Below are 18,203 nucleotides of genomic sequence, written 5' to 3' on the forward strand. Positions count from 1 at the left end.
GAACATGCCAAGATGCATGAAAACTGTGATTAAAATTTTGTTTTCTTTGCTTTATTTGAGGTCCGAAAGCTCTGCATCTTTTTTGTTATTTCAGCCATTTCTCATTTTCTCCAAATAAATGCTTTAAATAACAATATTTTATTTGGAATTTGGGAGAAAATTATAGTTTATAAAATAAAACAACAATGTTCATTTTACTCAAACACATAAATAGCAAAATCAGAGAAACTGGTTCAGAAACTGAAGTGGTCTTAATTTGTTTCAGAGCTGTATATTTGTACTTTACTAAGGAATCTTTTTTTTAAGCAGAGCTGGAATGTTTTATTATTACAGAGCGATATATTTCAGACATTAAAGTAAAACATGTTTAAGTGTAGGTTATGATGAAAATCATTTGTGACCATGTCATGTGTGACTGTCTCTTTGTCACTTAACCAAATAAAGGTACATAAAAGTATATATAAAAATGGTGTCGTGTTGTAAGAGATATACAGTATTTACAGCATCTGTTACTGACTGATATTTGTTACAGGACGCTGTAGAAAGTTCACTGTATTTTAAGCCAAATAGAAACAGCAAAACACTATTGAATACTATAGCCTGGCAGCACCAGTGTGTGATGATGTAGCTACACCACACAGTTACTTATACACACTTATACTCTATATCTTAGTGGTGTCAATCACTTAAAATATTAATTGAATTAATCATAACAATATTCTGTGATTAGTTACGATTAAAGGACAAATGCTGGTACTTACCGATATTTTGACAGAAAGACAAAAATGATATTATCTTAGTGTAGTTTTGTTGCACATCAACCAGTTAAACTCCACTAATTACACTGTATTGTGTAATGTACAGTTGGGTCTGTATTCTTTAAGCACTAAAGATATCCTCAATATGGTTAAAGGGCATATTCTTTATAAAAACATTAAAATAACACAATAAAATAAAATAGAATCATATTGCCCAACTCTATGTTAACCTTTGCAGTATTTTGTCCAAAGCACCAAAGCCATTTCATTATGGCCCAGGGAACAGTGTCACCTTGAAATCACATCATCTCCATATTGAATGTAAATCAGCATCTCAATCCCTCAGTATGCTGCATCTAATCTACTTCATATTCATTCACTGAACAAGTTACACTGATGAATCACTCAGTGAGGTAAATACTCAAAGTTCTCTATTAAGCTAAGATTAAATAAAGCAAAATCCAGCCCTTCATTGTTTGAAATCATTATTTATTTGGAACAAAGATCTTTCCAAATTACAACTCTCCTGTTTTAGTTTCACAAAATATTTACAAAAACAGAATGAAAGGGGGAAATAATATTATAATCAGTTCCTCAGTTTCACCTCTAGAAACTCCTTGGTTCAGTGCTTGCCATTACTGAAGATGTTCGTTAAAAAAAATCATTCCCTGTTTCATAAGTTGTTTTATATTTCTTGCAGTTTCATTATTTTTACTACAAGTGCTCAAAAACATGTTCCCACATGCAATCAATAACACACAGGGAGCAAGATACGGATTTGCTTGGTGCTAAAAACAACATGATTCTGAAAAAGCAACTGCTGCATTAAAATAATAATAATAATCTTCTGTGAGGAATGTAACACATTCTACATTTTGATCAGATTAAATCCAGAAGGTGTTTAAAACATCAATTCTGTCTAAAACAACACATAATGATGTGTGTATTAATAAATGTGAAACCAAATCCATTTTTAAGTTTCACATAAGGGAGTAAAGAAGCACTTTTTGTGGCTGGGGTGAGGCCGGGCTGTTAGGGTGGAACCGTGCAGGACAGCTGAGCTGGTCAAGGCCTGGAATTTACAGCTGCCCTAGGGAGGGCATTCCACGGAGAGCTGACTCTCGATAGGGAAGTACACACAAATGAACAATGCTAGTAATGAAAAGAATATTGCATCGTCAAAATTTCCTTTCTTGTCCATCAGAAACTACAAAATTACCTATAACAAATACAATAAACCAGAACTGTTTTCCCCATAGCAAATAAGTATAGCTTTCTCTTGTGAAAAATCAGAGTGTAGTCCAACATCTGCCTTAATAATGCAGAAATATATCCAGAAAACATAAAAATATGTTTTATGTTATTTTCGTAAATAAAAAGCAAAATAAGTCGAATAAAATATAGAGGGATATATTTATGTGAATATTGAGAATGGATGTGTATATGTGTTTGTATGTATTGACAGGTTATTTCAGTAAGAGCTGACTGTTGAGTTGAAGACAATAAACTACCATTTTTTGTCCCCAAACTGGACTTCAAACTGGTCTGGAATTCACAAAGAAAGTGCATTGACACTGATGAGTAACCAATGACCATAACGTTGTTTTTTTTTTTGTCTCTGTGAGTACTGCAAAGGTTTTTTCAGCATTTTTCTGTTGCTGTAGAAGTTGATGGAACATTATTAGCTTCTAGATACTGTGCAAAGTTACGCTTCAATTTGTAACATTTACGTTTTTTTTCCACTGCTTTAAGAATGATACTGTTTACCTAAGTAACGTTAAATGATTGATCCGATTTATTTATGTTCAAAAATCCTCATTCACTCTGTTTAAGACATTCCCCGACGGAGAAAAGACAAAAAAAGAAAGAAAGAACCCAACATATCCCGTCTTGTGACTGAGAGCAGTCACCGAGCATGGGTTAACTGGTGACGTAATGTTTGGCGGAAGACGGCCCGTAGAGGCCGTAGAAGTCAGGGTGCCTGTGTGACTGCGAGGCGTCGATCCAGTCGCGCATGGACAGGCTCTGGAGAGACTGAGACATGGCCGGGGTGGAGGAGAGGGGCGGGTGAGAGTATTCCTGCGAGCTCACCGGCCAGGGAAAGGATCCTGATCGAGGGTAGGGTGGGTGCCCCCTGTGGTTCGACACTGAAGGCACCCCTGAGCAGTAGCAGTTATCGACCGTACACATTAGAATCTTCCGTCCTCCGTACTGAGGCAGCTGAGAGCTGCTGCTGTTGGGATAATGAGAGTGAGGAAACACGGAGCTAGAGTGGTGGATTGACTGGGACCCAGTAGCAGCACTGCTGCTTCCCACATGCTGGGCTGATGGGCAAGCCCCCAGAGCCTGCTGTGAGGACTGACCCTCGCCGGGGGCAGCGCCTGGAGCCAGACCCAGGCACGGTTGCTTAGCAGCAGGGCCCGAAGAGGAGGAAGACTCCATGAAGCTAGAGCCTGCCCTGCTGCTTCCGCTGCCGTCAGGGAAAGCCATGGAGTGCCGGCGCTTCTCCGAGCACAGATATGCTGGAATAGTCTGGAAAAAGTTTGCTGGGGCACTAAAAGGAGCTGACGTAGAAAAAGGAGAAAAAAAAGACAAGTAAGTTAGAGGAGAACATAATACAAGCAGATTTTCAACCCCAAATCAGGAAAAAAGGATACTTTATTTCAGTACAGAAGTTATTATTTCATGTTTTTTCTGCTCAACTTTATTTAATTTGTTAAAATACACCCATTGCTGGGCCAGAGACTATAATGGTATGGGGGTGTGTCAGTCCACTTCTGTGATTCAACATTAAAACAGAAGAGCATATTGAGATCCTAAAGGTTTCCAGGGACATCCAAACATTTTTGAACAAGACAATGCTAAACCACATGTTGCATGTGTTAAATTACATTAAAGGAATGTCTGCAGAATAAAAGAGTACAGGTACTGGGCTGACCTTCCCACAATGTGGAGAATTCTGAAGCTAAAAATGCTACGACAACCCAGTACACCTTCCTGTTCGCAGGAAGAATGGGACAAAATAACACTTGAAACACTGTCACTTTTTCTGGATGTACATTAACAGGTGAAATGAATTTGAGAAGACAAAATATTAAATATCTTTAGTTCATACTTTATGCAATCAAATAAAAGCCAAGGAATATGAAAGAAAGACTGTGCATTTTTCTATCTACATTTTTCATTTTGACACAAGCTTTTCTGATTTGGGGTTGTAAATATTTAACACACGAAACACACGCCAGGATTATTATTTCATATTTACCTTCAAGCATTTTGCAAAGGTTCTTCTCTCTCTTTGAGACTTCTGAGAGAAACAGTTTAGAATTGAGGCTGCCCACTTTGTAAGGTTGTAAAGTATTGCCAAAACAAGACTGAGACCTGTGAGAAACAACAACAGTCTGTTAGACTAACATGCTTCTAGAAACATTTGGATATTTTAGATAAGATTCCAAAATGTACTGTAGACTCACCTGTCCATTAATATTTTCACAGGTTTTGTATTCTAAAAGAGAAAAAAAAACAGATTTAACATAACTTTCAAGTTTAAATACCTAGACTGCAACAGCATCCCTCAACGGAAACTTAAATTGTTCTTGTGTATCATTCAAGAGTATCTGAAAAAGATAGTTGAAGTGAGCTTGATTAATGAATATTGGTATGGTGCAAAAGTCCATTATGTTTTAGTCTAAGACTCACAGAACTGGAATTTCTAAGGACGTTTCTAAAAATGAATCTTCCCTTCTGCAGTGGTAGCATGGCAGCATTTTTTTCAAGCAGAAGTACAATAGCTTTTGTTGTGTGCCAGGATACAAATGACATGCCACAGAAATGGCAGTTCACATTTTTAAGACACCCAGTTGTATGGAATATATTTCCTGTATGAGTCAAACATTGCTGGTAAAAGGTAAATGGGGAAATGACTGAACATGCACTTGAAGATTGAAAGTAAATTTTATTTACCTGTTAAAATTCCCAATATATTACCTTTGCCTTTTTTAAAGTATGGATTTGTAAATTGTAACACAGTGTCCGAATCCATCAACTGATCCAGCAGAGTAGAGGCTGTATCTGAGCCTGGCTAGCTGTTACTATGTACTTTAAAAATGGTACCAATTTACAGACACCAAGACTGTTAATGAAATACACAGACAGCCAGAATTGTGTGACTTTTGCCATTGGTTATGCTTCCTGGAGTCGTTTTACCTCTAGGTTTTCTGATAATCAATACATCATAAAATGTGTTACCACCCACAGTAGACAGAGACAGTGCAGTGGGTGGTAATGCCTTCTATGATGCATTCCAGTTACAACTTCAAAATCTGGCACCAACTATCAGACCTCATTACAACTCTGATCATTCTCATTGCCTTGCCATGAACACATTGGCCAGTGTTCATCCTCACTTACAAGTTAACACCTGGCAACAAATATACCATTGTTGGATAAAAAAAAAGCACAAAAGAATGTTAAACTTGAACCTGATCAACATTACGGGGTATTTTACCACTCAGGGATTCAGCAGATTAAGCCTAGTCTTGGACTAAACAGCATCTTGAATAGAGACATTTTATAAGTAAAATAGTCTTAAGTCTAGGCCAAATCCAAAATGTTCCTGATAAATTTTACCATGTTAATTTGTGCGCTCTAGTCGCCTGATGTAGCCAAGACAACATTTTGTGAATTTTGGAACAAAGTCTAAATAAATGTTATTTATAATAAAATAACATTCCATATAAATATTACATTCATAACATCACTAACTGTATTACTCATGAACAATACAATTTAATCTCACCCTCATGAATTTGATATCCTCTGCCTTATCGAAGACCATCTGTATAGAGCTGAGTAGTTTCTTGGCCTCTTGCCGTTTCTGGTTTAGCTGCAATGCCTGTGAGGAGTTTTCTTGACAGAATTTAGAGTGGGCCTGGTCCAGCACCTCCAGGGTCTTCCCCAGGTCCTCCTCCAGGAGCTGCTGCATCTTCTGATACTGCAGCTGTACCTCTTCTTTCAGACGCTGCACTTTGTCCTGACGAGTCAGAGACAAGAACAATACAGCAACATATAATATTCCGTCTTACAAACAACATATTCATACAAATACTAAAATAATTTCTTGAATCTACAGGCTTTAACTTATAATTTAATTTAATTTCTGCCAAAAATGTATTCCAAAAAGAACATGAACTTAAAAGGTATGCTGAGTAAAAAGCAACAGCATGCTGTGAAGAAATTATACAGAACTAATTAAACATACCTCTACAAGACACTTGTCTGACTCTAGTTTGTAGATCTGCTCTTCTATGTCCTGAACCCGATCCTCAATCCGGTCCTGTTGCTTCATCAACATTTGCTAAAGAAAAAGAGTTAAAGACAACAAATGTCATTATCATGAAATATAATATAGACACAGGCAAAACAACTCAAATATACTTCACAAGACCCTCAGAAAAAAAAAACGCAAAATATGAAACTTTCTATGGCTATGTTCAGACTGCCGGCACAAATCTGGTTTTGGCATATGTAGATTGGATCCAAATTGATTTTTTAAAAGTCTGGACAGCCACAAACCATATAAAATGAGAAAAATTGACAAATAAATTGGATTTCAACTTGTGTTTTAATCACTCACAATGCAACAAACAAGATCAACTTAATCAGATCCAGCGTAAAGGAATTTTGGGGATTCAAAATAGTCACAAGCATCCTCGCTGCAACCCATGCAGATCTGCACATTTGCAATATCCAGACATACAAATCTGATCTGATTTCTTGCAAATAACAGTATGAACAGTCATTTCAACAGATCTGATTTGAGGAACAAATCTGATTTGCCTGCAGTCTGAACACAGCCTATTAAAAGGAAATATTTTATTTATTAATTTATAATGAAACCTTAAACTGCTATTCGTTTTGTTAGGAGAAAAAAAAAAGACAAAATGCATCTAAAAACAGAACAAAATGTATTTCCCTCCTCACTCTGTGTTCAATGAATACAGATTTTCTACACCCCACCACCCAGCATATGACAGACTGAAGAGGAATTTCAATTATTTTCCTGTTCATATTCACTCCTGAACAAAGGAGAAACACAATCAACAAACGGCTGCAGCTCCTGCCAGAAGTTCAGTGGTAACTGGAAAAAAAAACAAATTAGTTTTAATTAACCGAATGCTTGATGCAAGAGGCAGTCACAAAGGAGAAGGCTGTCATGGCAACAAAGCTGTTTTTTAATTTCTGTGTATTCAGGAGGAGAGGAGCGGGCAGGCGAGGGGAAGGAGAAAATGAACTACAGAAAGCAAAGAGGATGAGAAAGAAAGAAGAGAAACACTTTCATTTCACACTGTCCTTCCCCATTTTGTCTTTGTCGGCCTCTGTGTCAGAGAGACAAATGGCTGTGACCCTCGCTGTGTGTATACTAGAGCACATCTCTGTAATGAATGCAAGCTGCTCGCTTCCAGTAAGAATCTCAACCACAACCGATCCTTTAAAGAAGCTCCTGACAAACTCAGCGTGAAACTCAGTAACATGACCAACCACAAACTGTTTCTCTAATAATTCACTACTCAACTGACAATCCTTTAACTGAACCCTTTAAAATGCACTAATGACTACTCCAAGCATCTACCAAATCCAACTGCACAACAACATGGATCTTAAATCGCAGCAGGAAGATACGTCCTGCAACAGATGTGTCCTCTACAACTTTTAACAATCTATAATACTGGACACAAATACCCTGATAGCAAAGAACATTCAATAAATGTTAATTAATTTGTTTACCACTGTCTAATATGTATTTAATGTTGAATCAATGTTCACTTAAAAGTTATGAATGGTTGGAGCTCTGAATATACACTCACAATGCTTTGAGGTGAAAGGTGCTCCCCACAAATAATAATATTAATCATTATTAACTGTCCTATCCTACACTGCAAGACCATAGTACACTCTATATTAATACAGAATATATAAATACGAAATGCAAACATACATATAAAACCACCACCAAATTTGAATCAATGTTCTGACTTCGGAGATCAATGTTGTTTATATTCATTTGCGATGAAAAGAATGACATCGCTTCAACATCCTTTTGCTATCAAAAAAAAAAAAAAGAAATTAAGTCAGCTTGTCAGCAGGAAAAAAAACACTTCAAAAGTTAAATGTTTGAGTAGTTTAGTGTTGAACTTTTAAAAATATAAAATTCTATTAAAGAGAAAAAAGTGTTGGTACGCTTTAACTGTAATAAAAAATATTGAAATATTAAAAATGCTAAGCAGTGTGAAACAACATTGAACATGCAAAATAGCTGATTGTGCAGAATGTTTAACTGTAATGTCAGAGATGCTAAAAGCACTAAAAATGCTATAGTAAAAAATAGTAAAAAAAAAAATTGTGTTAAAAAATGGATAAAATGTGAAACAGTGATAACCATAAAAATGCTGAATTTTACTGAACCACGACATAAAATATAAATACATTTAATGGTGTAATGCTTTAACATGTTTGGAGAGCTAAATATTATCGGATACTTTTATTGTGATGTTAAAAAATGCTACAACATCTTGCAAACATTGGATGCTTTGGTAACAGGTTGTCATTAGTGGTTTAGTTTGCTGTGGTAAAGGGTTGTTGCTAGGGAGTTGCTAAGGTGTTGCTTGGCAATTGCTAAGGTGTGGCTAGGTGGTTGCTATGCTAACAGTTGGGCAGGTAAGGTGTTGCCAAGTTGTTACTATGGGACTGGGTTCTGTTCTAAGGAACTGCTTACTGACTGCTAAGTAGTTGCATGGTGATGGGAAAGGTGTTGCTATGATGTAGGCGTTGGTTGCTATGGTGTGGCTATACCATTGGTAAAGTAGTGGGTTCACCAAATTTAACCAATTTAAAAGTTACCATTTTAAATGCTTTGGGATGGTAGATACCAAGTTTTCGCCTGTTACATCGAATATAAGAAGTATGTAGGTACAGACATCCATTGTGGATGTTCTTAGCAGTTTTTCTGTGGCTTATCTTTTGATATATTAATATCAAAATTTTATTTCATTGACTAAAGGTGGGATTCACAGGGCATACATGCTCATGATACATCACCCATGAAAATGATATCACAATGCTGCGATTCTGCCATATCACCCATCTCTAGACACACGCGGATTATAAATCAACTGCAGGCAATAAACTCAGAATCAACTCATCATGCACACAGAAGGATCCTTTTTCACATCAACAGTGAAGCACTGATTTACAGTTTTACCAACTCACAGTCATATCATTATAATATTCACTGCTGGCTTTTTACTACACAAAGAAAAAGCTCTAAAATGTAGTTTTATGCATCTGAGAAATCTGAGACTTAGAAGAGCACAACTACCAGCGTGGGACAAACACTGTCAGCACAGAGTGATGGGTTGTGGAGTGATGGTTTTCAATCATGCAATGTGAGCGCTACTGATAACAGCGGACTCTGCCCTCAGCACAAAATGAACTACATCAATCACCAACAATCATTTGCCTTCTTTTTAAGACACTGTTTTTACACAACAAAAAAATACATAAGGACAGTGTTCTTAATGGAATAATGAATAAACTACTGGCGTTCGACTAAACGTAAACCTAATATAAAAAGTAAGGTTAGAAATAGAGAATACTGAATGCTGGAATTGAACACAAGCGAAAACATTGTATAACTGATGCACAAAGCATAGAAGAGTATATATGAACAGTTAATGTCAGTATTTTAAAACAACATTACTTCTAAAGCAAACACCATTGAACTGACATTATGATGCTGATGGATCTTAAAGGGCATAGTCACTGTTATAATGCAACACTCATTTACTCCTATATAAAAGCAAAGGCCTATCTAAAAACAACAATCGTTTCAAGATTTCTCCTTCAATTAAAGTACAATAGGAAAAAACAGAAGTAGAAAAAGTCAGAGTTCTGATTTTAATCAAGTACAAATTTACCTGGAGTACTACTTCTTGTATTGGACCATTTAAAGCCCAATTCACACCAAACATGGCACACAGTAGCAACATAAAAGAGAACAGCAAAAACATGCTTTGGGCATATCTATAAAATATGTGTTGCAAGGCATAGTAGCACATAATAGTCAGAAAGTGTACAAAATTAATTATATGCAGTAATATACATGCTATGTATGATAAGTGAGCAATTTAGGCCAATAAACATCTCAACAGACAACAGAGCTGAAAGCAATTCAGGCTACGTTCACATTTCCAGACTAAAGTGATTTAGATCTGATTTTTTGCCTTAACTTTTTGTCAGATATGTTTTTTTTTCCAGGGCTGTGCAGACATGTCAAATAGGATCTTTCACATCAGATCTGAGTCACTTTCATATGTGGTCCTGCATCACAGCTGTGACAACAGTCAGTGAAAGGATGACAATATTGGTGATTTACTTCATATTTGTGCATGCATGCTGTTTCAGTGACAGGTATGTTCACATTAAAGACAGATGCAGATTACTAATATTTATGAAGTTAACAGTCAAGATAATGATGGAAACACTATATGCCACAACAATAAGCTATTCTACACCTGATATTTAAAAGAAAACAGCTAGCTAAAAAATCTTAACATATAATAAAAATGAGGCTAATTTGGTATGCTGAATCATGCTCACATTTAAGCAATTTTATGTTTTTTTTAAAGCTTTTCACAAAAAAAACTGAATGCACTTGCCCCTCTGGTGTGAAATTACAAGCTTTGTGGAAGTATGCCAGGGGACCATGCACACCTTGCCCCGTCTGGTGTGAAACTGACTAAAAAGCAAAGACCAAGTTAACAACATATTTACCAGCTATATATACACATGATTACTGGGCCCACACCTTATAGGTTACAATGCTTGGATTTTTTTTTATACTGTTGTTATAATTTAGAACAAATGTCCATCACTTGAGTAGGCCCCATTTCCAACACCACTTCTGTGTAGATGTTTTTAAGTCATCTTGTGACATTACAGCATAAACTATTTTTGGTCATTATTTTTGTGTGTTATGCATTACCTATGCAGGTAGCTTTTAAAAACTAATCACAATATAAAAATGTATTCATTTAATTAATCTTAACAGAAGATTGCTTAACCATATTCATTAAACCAGATGGTAAAATACAATAATGAAAAGTAACCCATATACTTATGTACTAGATCTAAATCACTTCTGCACAAAAACATGCATTTGATTTGATTTCCAAAATGTACACAAGGTTTAAAGTGTACTACCACAATCACAGTGCATATTCTAGCAATCAAAAAACAGGAGCACAGGAAAGACACAGACAGGCTTTAGATCCAGGATCCAAGTCTATGACCTAATTGTAGTGACTGATGAGCTTGAGCTGCTGGCAGAATCCTAGAGCGCGGAACCTAATACCGCATGGCAGCGATGGTATTGCCATGCAGGGATGTTCCCCTCTCAGGGGGAGTGGGGGCAGGGTGCTCACAACCACTGCTGTTTGGGGGCAACATCCCATCAAGGTCAGAGCGAACACAGCAGTCTGACCCATACCTTCAGGTACATCTGATGACCCTGCCATTCAGCCTCAGCTCCAAATGCACTCACAAGCCTGTATTGCCCACTGAAGCAAATCGTCAGGACAAAAAGCCCATAAATATTAACATACTTCCATTAGAGAGATGAAATAAAACAGCTAAGCAGCAGGATATAAAAGAAAGTACCTGGAAGTGTTAGAATCTAAAACTGAAACCCACCAAGTAAATGTAGGAGTTGCCAGTCTATCTTTTAGGTACTCTCCCACAAGCCCAGAAAACAGGATTTTTAAATACACAGATGAATTTACATTATCCTTATTCACATGGGTCTATTCATTAGCTGGCCAAGCCTTTGATGTGCATGGGCACCACATATGGAAATTTTAAGCTGAGGCTGATTATAACAAAACATTAAAACTCAGGTCATTATATTGCAACGAGGCCTAAAGAAATGCAGGGATTGTTAGAGCCAACCGAAACCCAAATCAGGCCTTTCCCTTCATCTGTGCCACACAAAATAAGGCTCCTCATTTAAATCTTCAGTCACAGCCCCCACGCCCTCCCCTAAATGCCACGCAAGGATGCACCTGTGCTGGAGAGATAAGCCCAGAGGAGAGCTTCTGTATTGTTCACAGCTCTACCCAATTGTTTACCACTCGGATGGAAGTAAAAAGAGGGAGAGAGGAAAAGGAGAGTTGGGAACATTCATAAAACTCTATCTCCAGACAGATGAGCTGGGAAGTAAAGCTATAAATTGGCCAAATACAATTTGGTGGAAGTACATGAAAGATAAACACATTCACACATACATAGATCTAATAAATCTAATACAAAACCACTGGATTTGGTGCTCTTGAGAATTCAGGCACTACAGAACATTTTTAACTATTCTTCCTATTTCAGTCGATTCTTACAACGGAATTCTTCTCTAAATGGAGAAAAGTAAACCATGTTACGAAGGCAAAAGAGTTAGAGATGTCTTTTTAGTGTCAAACTCAATAAAAGAAGAGCTATATCACTTTGAGACAAGAGACAAAATCCATGGTCTGTACTACTACATAATGAATGACTATCAATCAATCTGTAACAATCACATCATACGACTAGGCAACCTATAAGAGATTAATTTACCTTATTTATTATTAAATAGTGGAATCATATATGTAATCTAAATCTAAAAACTGAAAGAGGTCTTGTAACATGCAAAATCAGTTTTATTTTGTTTTGAAAGATGTTTTGAAGGCTTCAGTCTGATGTAGTATGTAACTTATTGTTAAAGCTTTAAAACATGCCATTTATTCATCTCTGTTCATAGAATGGAAAACATTCATTGAGCTTTATACAAGGATAGCAACTTTAGAGGGCCTGCTTTATATTATCGAACATTAAAAAATGTAAATTAAGAAAAGATTGGCCTCCAAGTGGTCCAGTGGGCTAACATCTGCCACTATGATCAGGAAATAGAGGGTTCGAATCCTGTTTATGTAGCTTGCAATCAGCTGTCAGAGCCCTGAGAGAGAACAATTGGCCTTGCTCTCAGCACAAGTCATCTGTGAAACCTAGTCGCTGCGCTTTCCACCAAGCGTGCTGCCTACTCAGCAATGCTGATGGGTGCTAGTCTTCACATGCCTGGTATTGGGGCAGCACTAGTAATGGGGGGAGTCCTAATGAGTAAGTTGGGTAATTGGCCGTGTAAATTGAGGAGAAAAGGATAAATTAAGATAATATGAGCCTTTTAAAAACCTGAACAAGATATATTAAGAGGATATCACATACCTTCAACATGTTGAACAAAACGTAGGATGTTTCCCAATTGTGTACTAGTTACTAATATTAACTGCTGTGAGTTAAATATATAGTATAGATAAGTTTCATGGTTGAGTTTACTCAAATACCCATGATACAAACGGTAACTTAAGTACATAAATAGATTGTGTACTACCCTGCACCAATACAAACAGTATATAGAGTATAGTTTATAGTATTAATGTGTAGTAGTTATTTGGGACACGGCCACAATGTCAGATGATGAATGTTATTATGCTCTCTTACCCGGATGTCGTTGCGTCGGACTTCCACATCGCAGACTGCATGGCCGTGGCTGGCCGCGCACCTGGAGAAGCAGCAGTACTGGCACACGGCCACCTGCTCGGTGTCGCAGTGGTACAGCCGGTAGTCGTCGTGCTGCGGGCAGCTCCAGGCCCGCACATCCGCCGCGTCTACCAGCAGGTGGCCGCCGTTGGAGGAGGGCTGCTGGAGGTGTGTCTGTACGTGGGACTGACAGCACGGCGCCTTGCACCTGAGGCACACCTTCTGGGCAGGAAGCGCAGGACCTCGGCGGCACAGCACGCACTGCAGCACCGCCGGGGTCTTCTCCACGTTCAGCGCGTTAAACTTCTCCACGATGTTGGACAGCTTGTGGTTCTTCTCCAGGCTGGGCTTTTGGCTGTACGCGTGGTTGCACTCCGGGCAGCGCACCATCCCCCCCTCCTTAGCCCAGGCCTCGTTGATACACACGCGGCAGAAGTTGTGCTTGCACGGCAGCTGAACCGGCTCGGAGAACACATGCAAACAAATCGGACAGATGAGCTCTTCCTCCAGGCAGTTCTTCCAGTTGTCTGCCATTTCGGCTTAGTGCGTTTCTTCCTCCCCCCTTCACCTCTCAAGCTCTATTTAAGTAGAGTGCTCATGTGAATAGAGAGTGAACTACAGACCTGGAACTTTCCTCTCTTTATTTACTGGAGAGTTCCTATGAAACGACTCATGTGAAAAAGCCCATGCAGTCAGATGTTTCTGTTTCTCCTTCAGTTGTTGGGTAGCTAAACAGCTAAAAAAAAGTACAACGGGAAGTCAGTCACACGGCCTACTGCTTTCACAGCCTCACACAGGAAAGTTCACTATGCTGAAACCTGCAGCACTATGTAGTTTAACAGAACCGACTCCACATTTAAGTGAATCACTTACTACTTTTTACTATCTAGATCACCCCTGTTTGCCAGATGAGCCAACTGAGCTCCTTTTACCAATAATGCTCACCAACTTTTAAAAAAACTGTCCAGACATCTATCTATGTAGCTTTCAGTTTGGCTCCTAGCTTAACTAACGTTATTAAAGTTGTGCTTCATGTATAAGTTACCTAACCAAGCTTAGTGATCTGAATTCCCAAGGGTGCACCCAGTCAGTCAGCCCTTCTCTACAGTAATCCAAGGCACTCCTAGTTATATCTGCCCTATTGTCTGTGTATGGTGTTTATAGTTACTCAAATAGCAAAAACAGAGGGTACGCTATTTTGATATTGCTAAAAACACCCGTTCAGGCAATGCTCCCAGAAGTCTATGTATGATATTTGGATAGACAAAAATCACTGCATCAGGTTATATATATTAGGCAATTTATGTGCTAAATAAATATGCTTATTTATTATATCAATTGCTGTTTATACCTTGAGTAACACACACAAAATAACAGCAGATTTACGCTGTGTGGCGCACCCAGAGGAAAATTATGTCAAAGAATTATCATGACACCGTTTAAAAACGTTTAAATTGTATCAGCGCATGCGCAGAATCGCTAAGTATGGAAGAGTAACACAAATCGACACCACAACGATTAAGGGCCTGTTTTGAGATCAGAGGGAGTTTAGTTAGTTTATATGGTGCGATCTGGAGCGGTTTTATTCCTTTTCACAATAAGGTAGCTAAACAAATTAAATTATCTGGATTTCGTTCAAAAAACAAACGCATAAACTAATCCATAAAATGTAGCTAGTTATTCTAACCTAGCTAGCCAAATAAATAGTCCGTGCTCTTCTTTATCGTTGACACTAGTTAGCTAGTCAAATCAGGGACTGGGTTTACTTTCATTTTACTGAAAATAGCTACCAAATGTAGGAAACAGACAATTCGGTAAAACAGTTTGCTAACTAACTGTTAGATAAGCTATCCAGTTATCTTATGCGAAATTTTGAATTAGTTAACGCTATAACCTAGCTAAGATATCTAGCTAGATAAAAGGTAGATAACTATTTTAGCTAGTTAGCTAACTAGCTAGCTTGCTTAGCGAACACAGTATGTCACCATCATAACAACAACAAAAAAGCCACACACTGATTTGTTATGAATTAGTTAGCTAGCTAATGTATCTATAAGAAAAAACACAAACACAAACCACTATTCTTGTCCAATCAATCAACCCCACAAAAGAGCTTCACACTAAATCAAATCTAGAGCTAGTTAGGTTAACGTTACCTAGCCAGCTAATGTAACTAAACTGGGTAATCAGATCAGTATAGCTAAGCTACCTAACGTTAGGTAGGTTAACTAACTAGTTAACGTTACCTTCTCCAGCTAATCAGAGCTGCTGATCTCAAAGCTAAAGCTATAGTTAGTTACTAGCTAACGTTGTTAACCCACTTTCATATCAGACAGCTACGCTAATTATTTAGCTAGCCAGGAGCTTTTATCTGTAACAAGCGAAGCGACAAAAAATCCCGCAAATGTGATCTCTCAGGGTAGAACTAGCAAAGTGCATCGCAATCTGTCCGGTTCCGACTCGCTTTTAGGAGATCTGGGGCGATCTTTCACATGTTAAAGGGAACGGCGCCGTCCTGTCCTTGTTATTCGCTCCTGTCATCTGCCATCTTGCGTTCCTCTTTAAAAGAGAAAAAAGGAAACGGAGCCGCGGCCAAACGGAGAAGCCTGCTCGCGATTCTCTCTCTGCCCTCAGTCAATCGCGGGCTGTAGCGCAGCGCTCTTTCCTCATATCCTCCGACCCGAGCCCGTCCTCCCGCGGATCGCTCTTCCTCACGGCTCCTATCTGACCATGGCAGCGGTAATTTACGGTTCCCTCCGTCCCTCTCTCCGGGCAGGCTTTGATGAGAGGAGGAATGCAGACACAGGATTGAGTTTGAATACAGCGAGCTTGAGCTCTGCCTCGCTCACTCCCTCCTCCCTACAATCGCCACTCCGCCAGTCACGTGACTGCCCAAGGCAACGACACACACAGAAAGGGGAGGAGCTTACCGAGGAACTAACCCTACATACCAAACTAGTGCATCTCAAAAAAAAAAAAGAATATCATAAAAAAGTTACTTTATTTCAATAATTCAAAAGTGAAACTCATATTATATAGATGTATTACACACAGAGTGATATATTTTATTTCTTTTAGCATTGATGATCATGGCTTACAGCCTATAAAAACTCAAAAATCAGTGTCTCAGAGAATTGGATTATAATTTAAGACCAAGTGGTAGTTTTAGCAGTGTGCCAAGTCCTGCTGGAAAATGAAATCCACATCTCCATAAAAGTTGTCAGCAGAGGGAAGCATGAAGTGCTGTAAGATTTTCCGGTAAAACACTGCACTGACTTTGTACTTGTTATAACGCAGATGACATGTCTCTCCATCACTGATTGTGGAAACTTCACACGAGACCTCAAGCAGTTTGGACTGTGTGTCTCTCCACTCTTCCTCCAGACTCTGGTCCCTTGATTTCCAAACTAAATGCAAAATTTACTCATGATCAGTGATGGATTGGAGAGCCATGTCATCAACTAATAAGCATTCTGCAGAATATTTTTGGACGAGAGCAACGTTCTTTTGCTATCTAGATACACACAATATAATAATTAATAGCACTAAATTCTTTAGACAAAGAAAGATCTTGTTTATTTTGTTAATTATAATGGAAATTAAGCAGTGACTCAAATTAATTAATTTACTTACAAATAAGTAAACCATTATCTGTTCTACATTAGGAGACAGATGAACTACAAAATAGATTTAGTAAATTAATTCTGCATCTAAACTAAATTGTGAGTGTGAAAAGCCTTTAATTAAATATTTCTATACCAATGTAAATATTCTTCCTAGAACACTGCCATCATGTGGAGGTTCACTAGAACATTAAAAAAGGTTCTTCACATATCATACAGTATCTAGTGTTTTTAGGTTTTCCTATAAACATACCGGAATAACTGTTCCCAAGAGATAACCATTCACTCAGCTGGTGAACCTGGTTCAATAGTTGAATCGGCAATGATCTATGGTGCACTTTAGATAGCATGTTATGTTCTTAACTGTTCTATCTAGTAATAAACAGATTATGCTACTGATATGCAAGTTAAATTACCTTTTTGCGTAAGATTTTAACTTGACCAAATAAACCCTGGTGCCCTAGGGAAAGGTTCAGGAGGAAAGTTGGGATTCTTCTTTTTTACTGATTGTGAATGAACAATATAACTTTAAGGTTTTGCTGTCTGCTGTTAGATGTGCCAACTACTTTAAGATGTGCTGATTAGTATTTCAGCTATTTTAAAATGTGCCAGTTGTGTGCAGGCTATTTTAAGATGTGCAGGTTTGGTCTGCTATTATAAGTTGTGCTAAATGGTTGCAGCTATTTGAGTATGTGCTGGTTTGTGTACCAAATACTGTAAGATGTGCTGGTCAGTGTGCTGGCTACTTAAAGGTATGCTGGTGACTAGAAGATGTGCCGGTTGGTGTGCCAGATGCTTAAGTATGTGCCAGATCATCTAAAAAGAGGCTGGTCGGCATGTTGATCACTTTATGTTGAAATTGGTGTGCCAGGAATATAATTCTAACATTGTACAATGCAGGGCGTATACAAGGCATCATGTCCATCTAATACTGGTGCTCAATCAAATGCTTTTGGGGTGAATGGAGTCATCAAGACATGATTATCCAACATCATGACCTCAATACATAGATTAAGATACATTGTGTGAAACATCTATGCCAATTGTTAAGAAGCCAGTCTTCTGTACACCAATCCATCTCCTGTATACTTGTTTTTGGCAAACTATGAAAGATATCAAAACAATTGTATACTAATGTATCACAAATAAACACATCTTTATATGTTGCAAAACATATATAGATTTATAGACCAGAAACCTC

At 38.0% G+C, this 18,203-nt stretch overlaps 1 protein-coding gene across 1 annotated transcript; it reads right to left on the bottom strand.

Moving 5' to 3' along the window:
• Positions 1-1,230: 1,230 nt before the first annotated feature.
• Positions 1,231-16,260, bottom strand: trim8b (tripartite motif containing 8b). Its single transcript, XM_007259190.4, has 6 exons — positions 13,341-16,260; positions 6,019-6,114; positions 5,557-5,790; positions 4,232-4,263; positions 4,024-4,139; positions 1,231-3,322 (listed from the first exon to the last, which is right to left on the bottom strand). The coding sequence occupies exons 1-6, from the start codon at positions 13,911-13,913 to the stop codon at positions 2,679-2,681; spliced, it is 1,695 nt and encodes a 564-aa protein (XP_007259252.3). The 5' UTR covers positions 13,914-16,260; the 3' UTR covers positions 1,231-2,678.
• Positions 16,261-18,203: the final 1,943 nt, after the last annotated feature.

The sequence above is a fragment of the Astyanax mexicanus genome, chromosome 15, assembly GCF_023375975.1.
Source record: "Astyanax mexicanus isolate ESR-SI-001 chromosome 15, AstMex3_surface, whole genome shotgun sequence".
In the NCBI taxonomy this organism is placed as follows: domain Eukaryota; kingdom Metazoa; phylum Chordata; class Actinopteri; order Characiformes; family Acestrorhamphidae; genus Astyanax; species Astyanax mexicanus.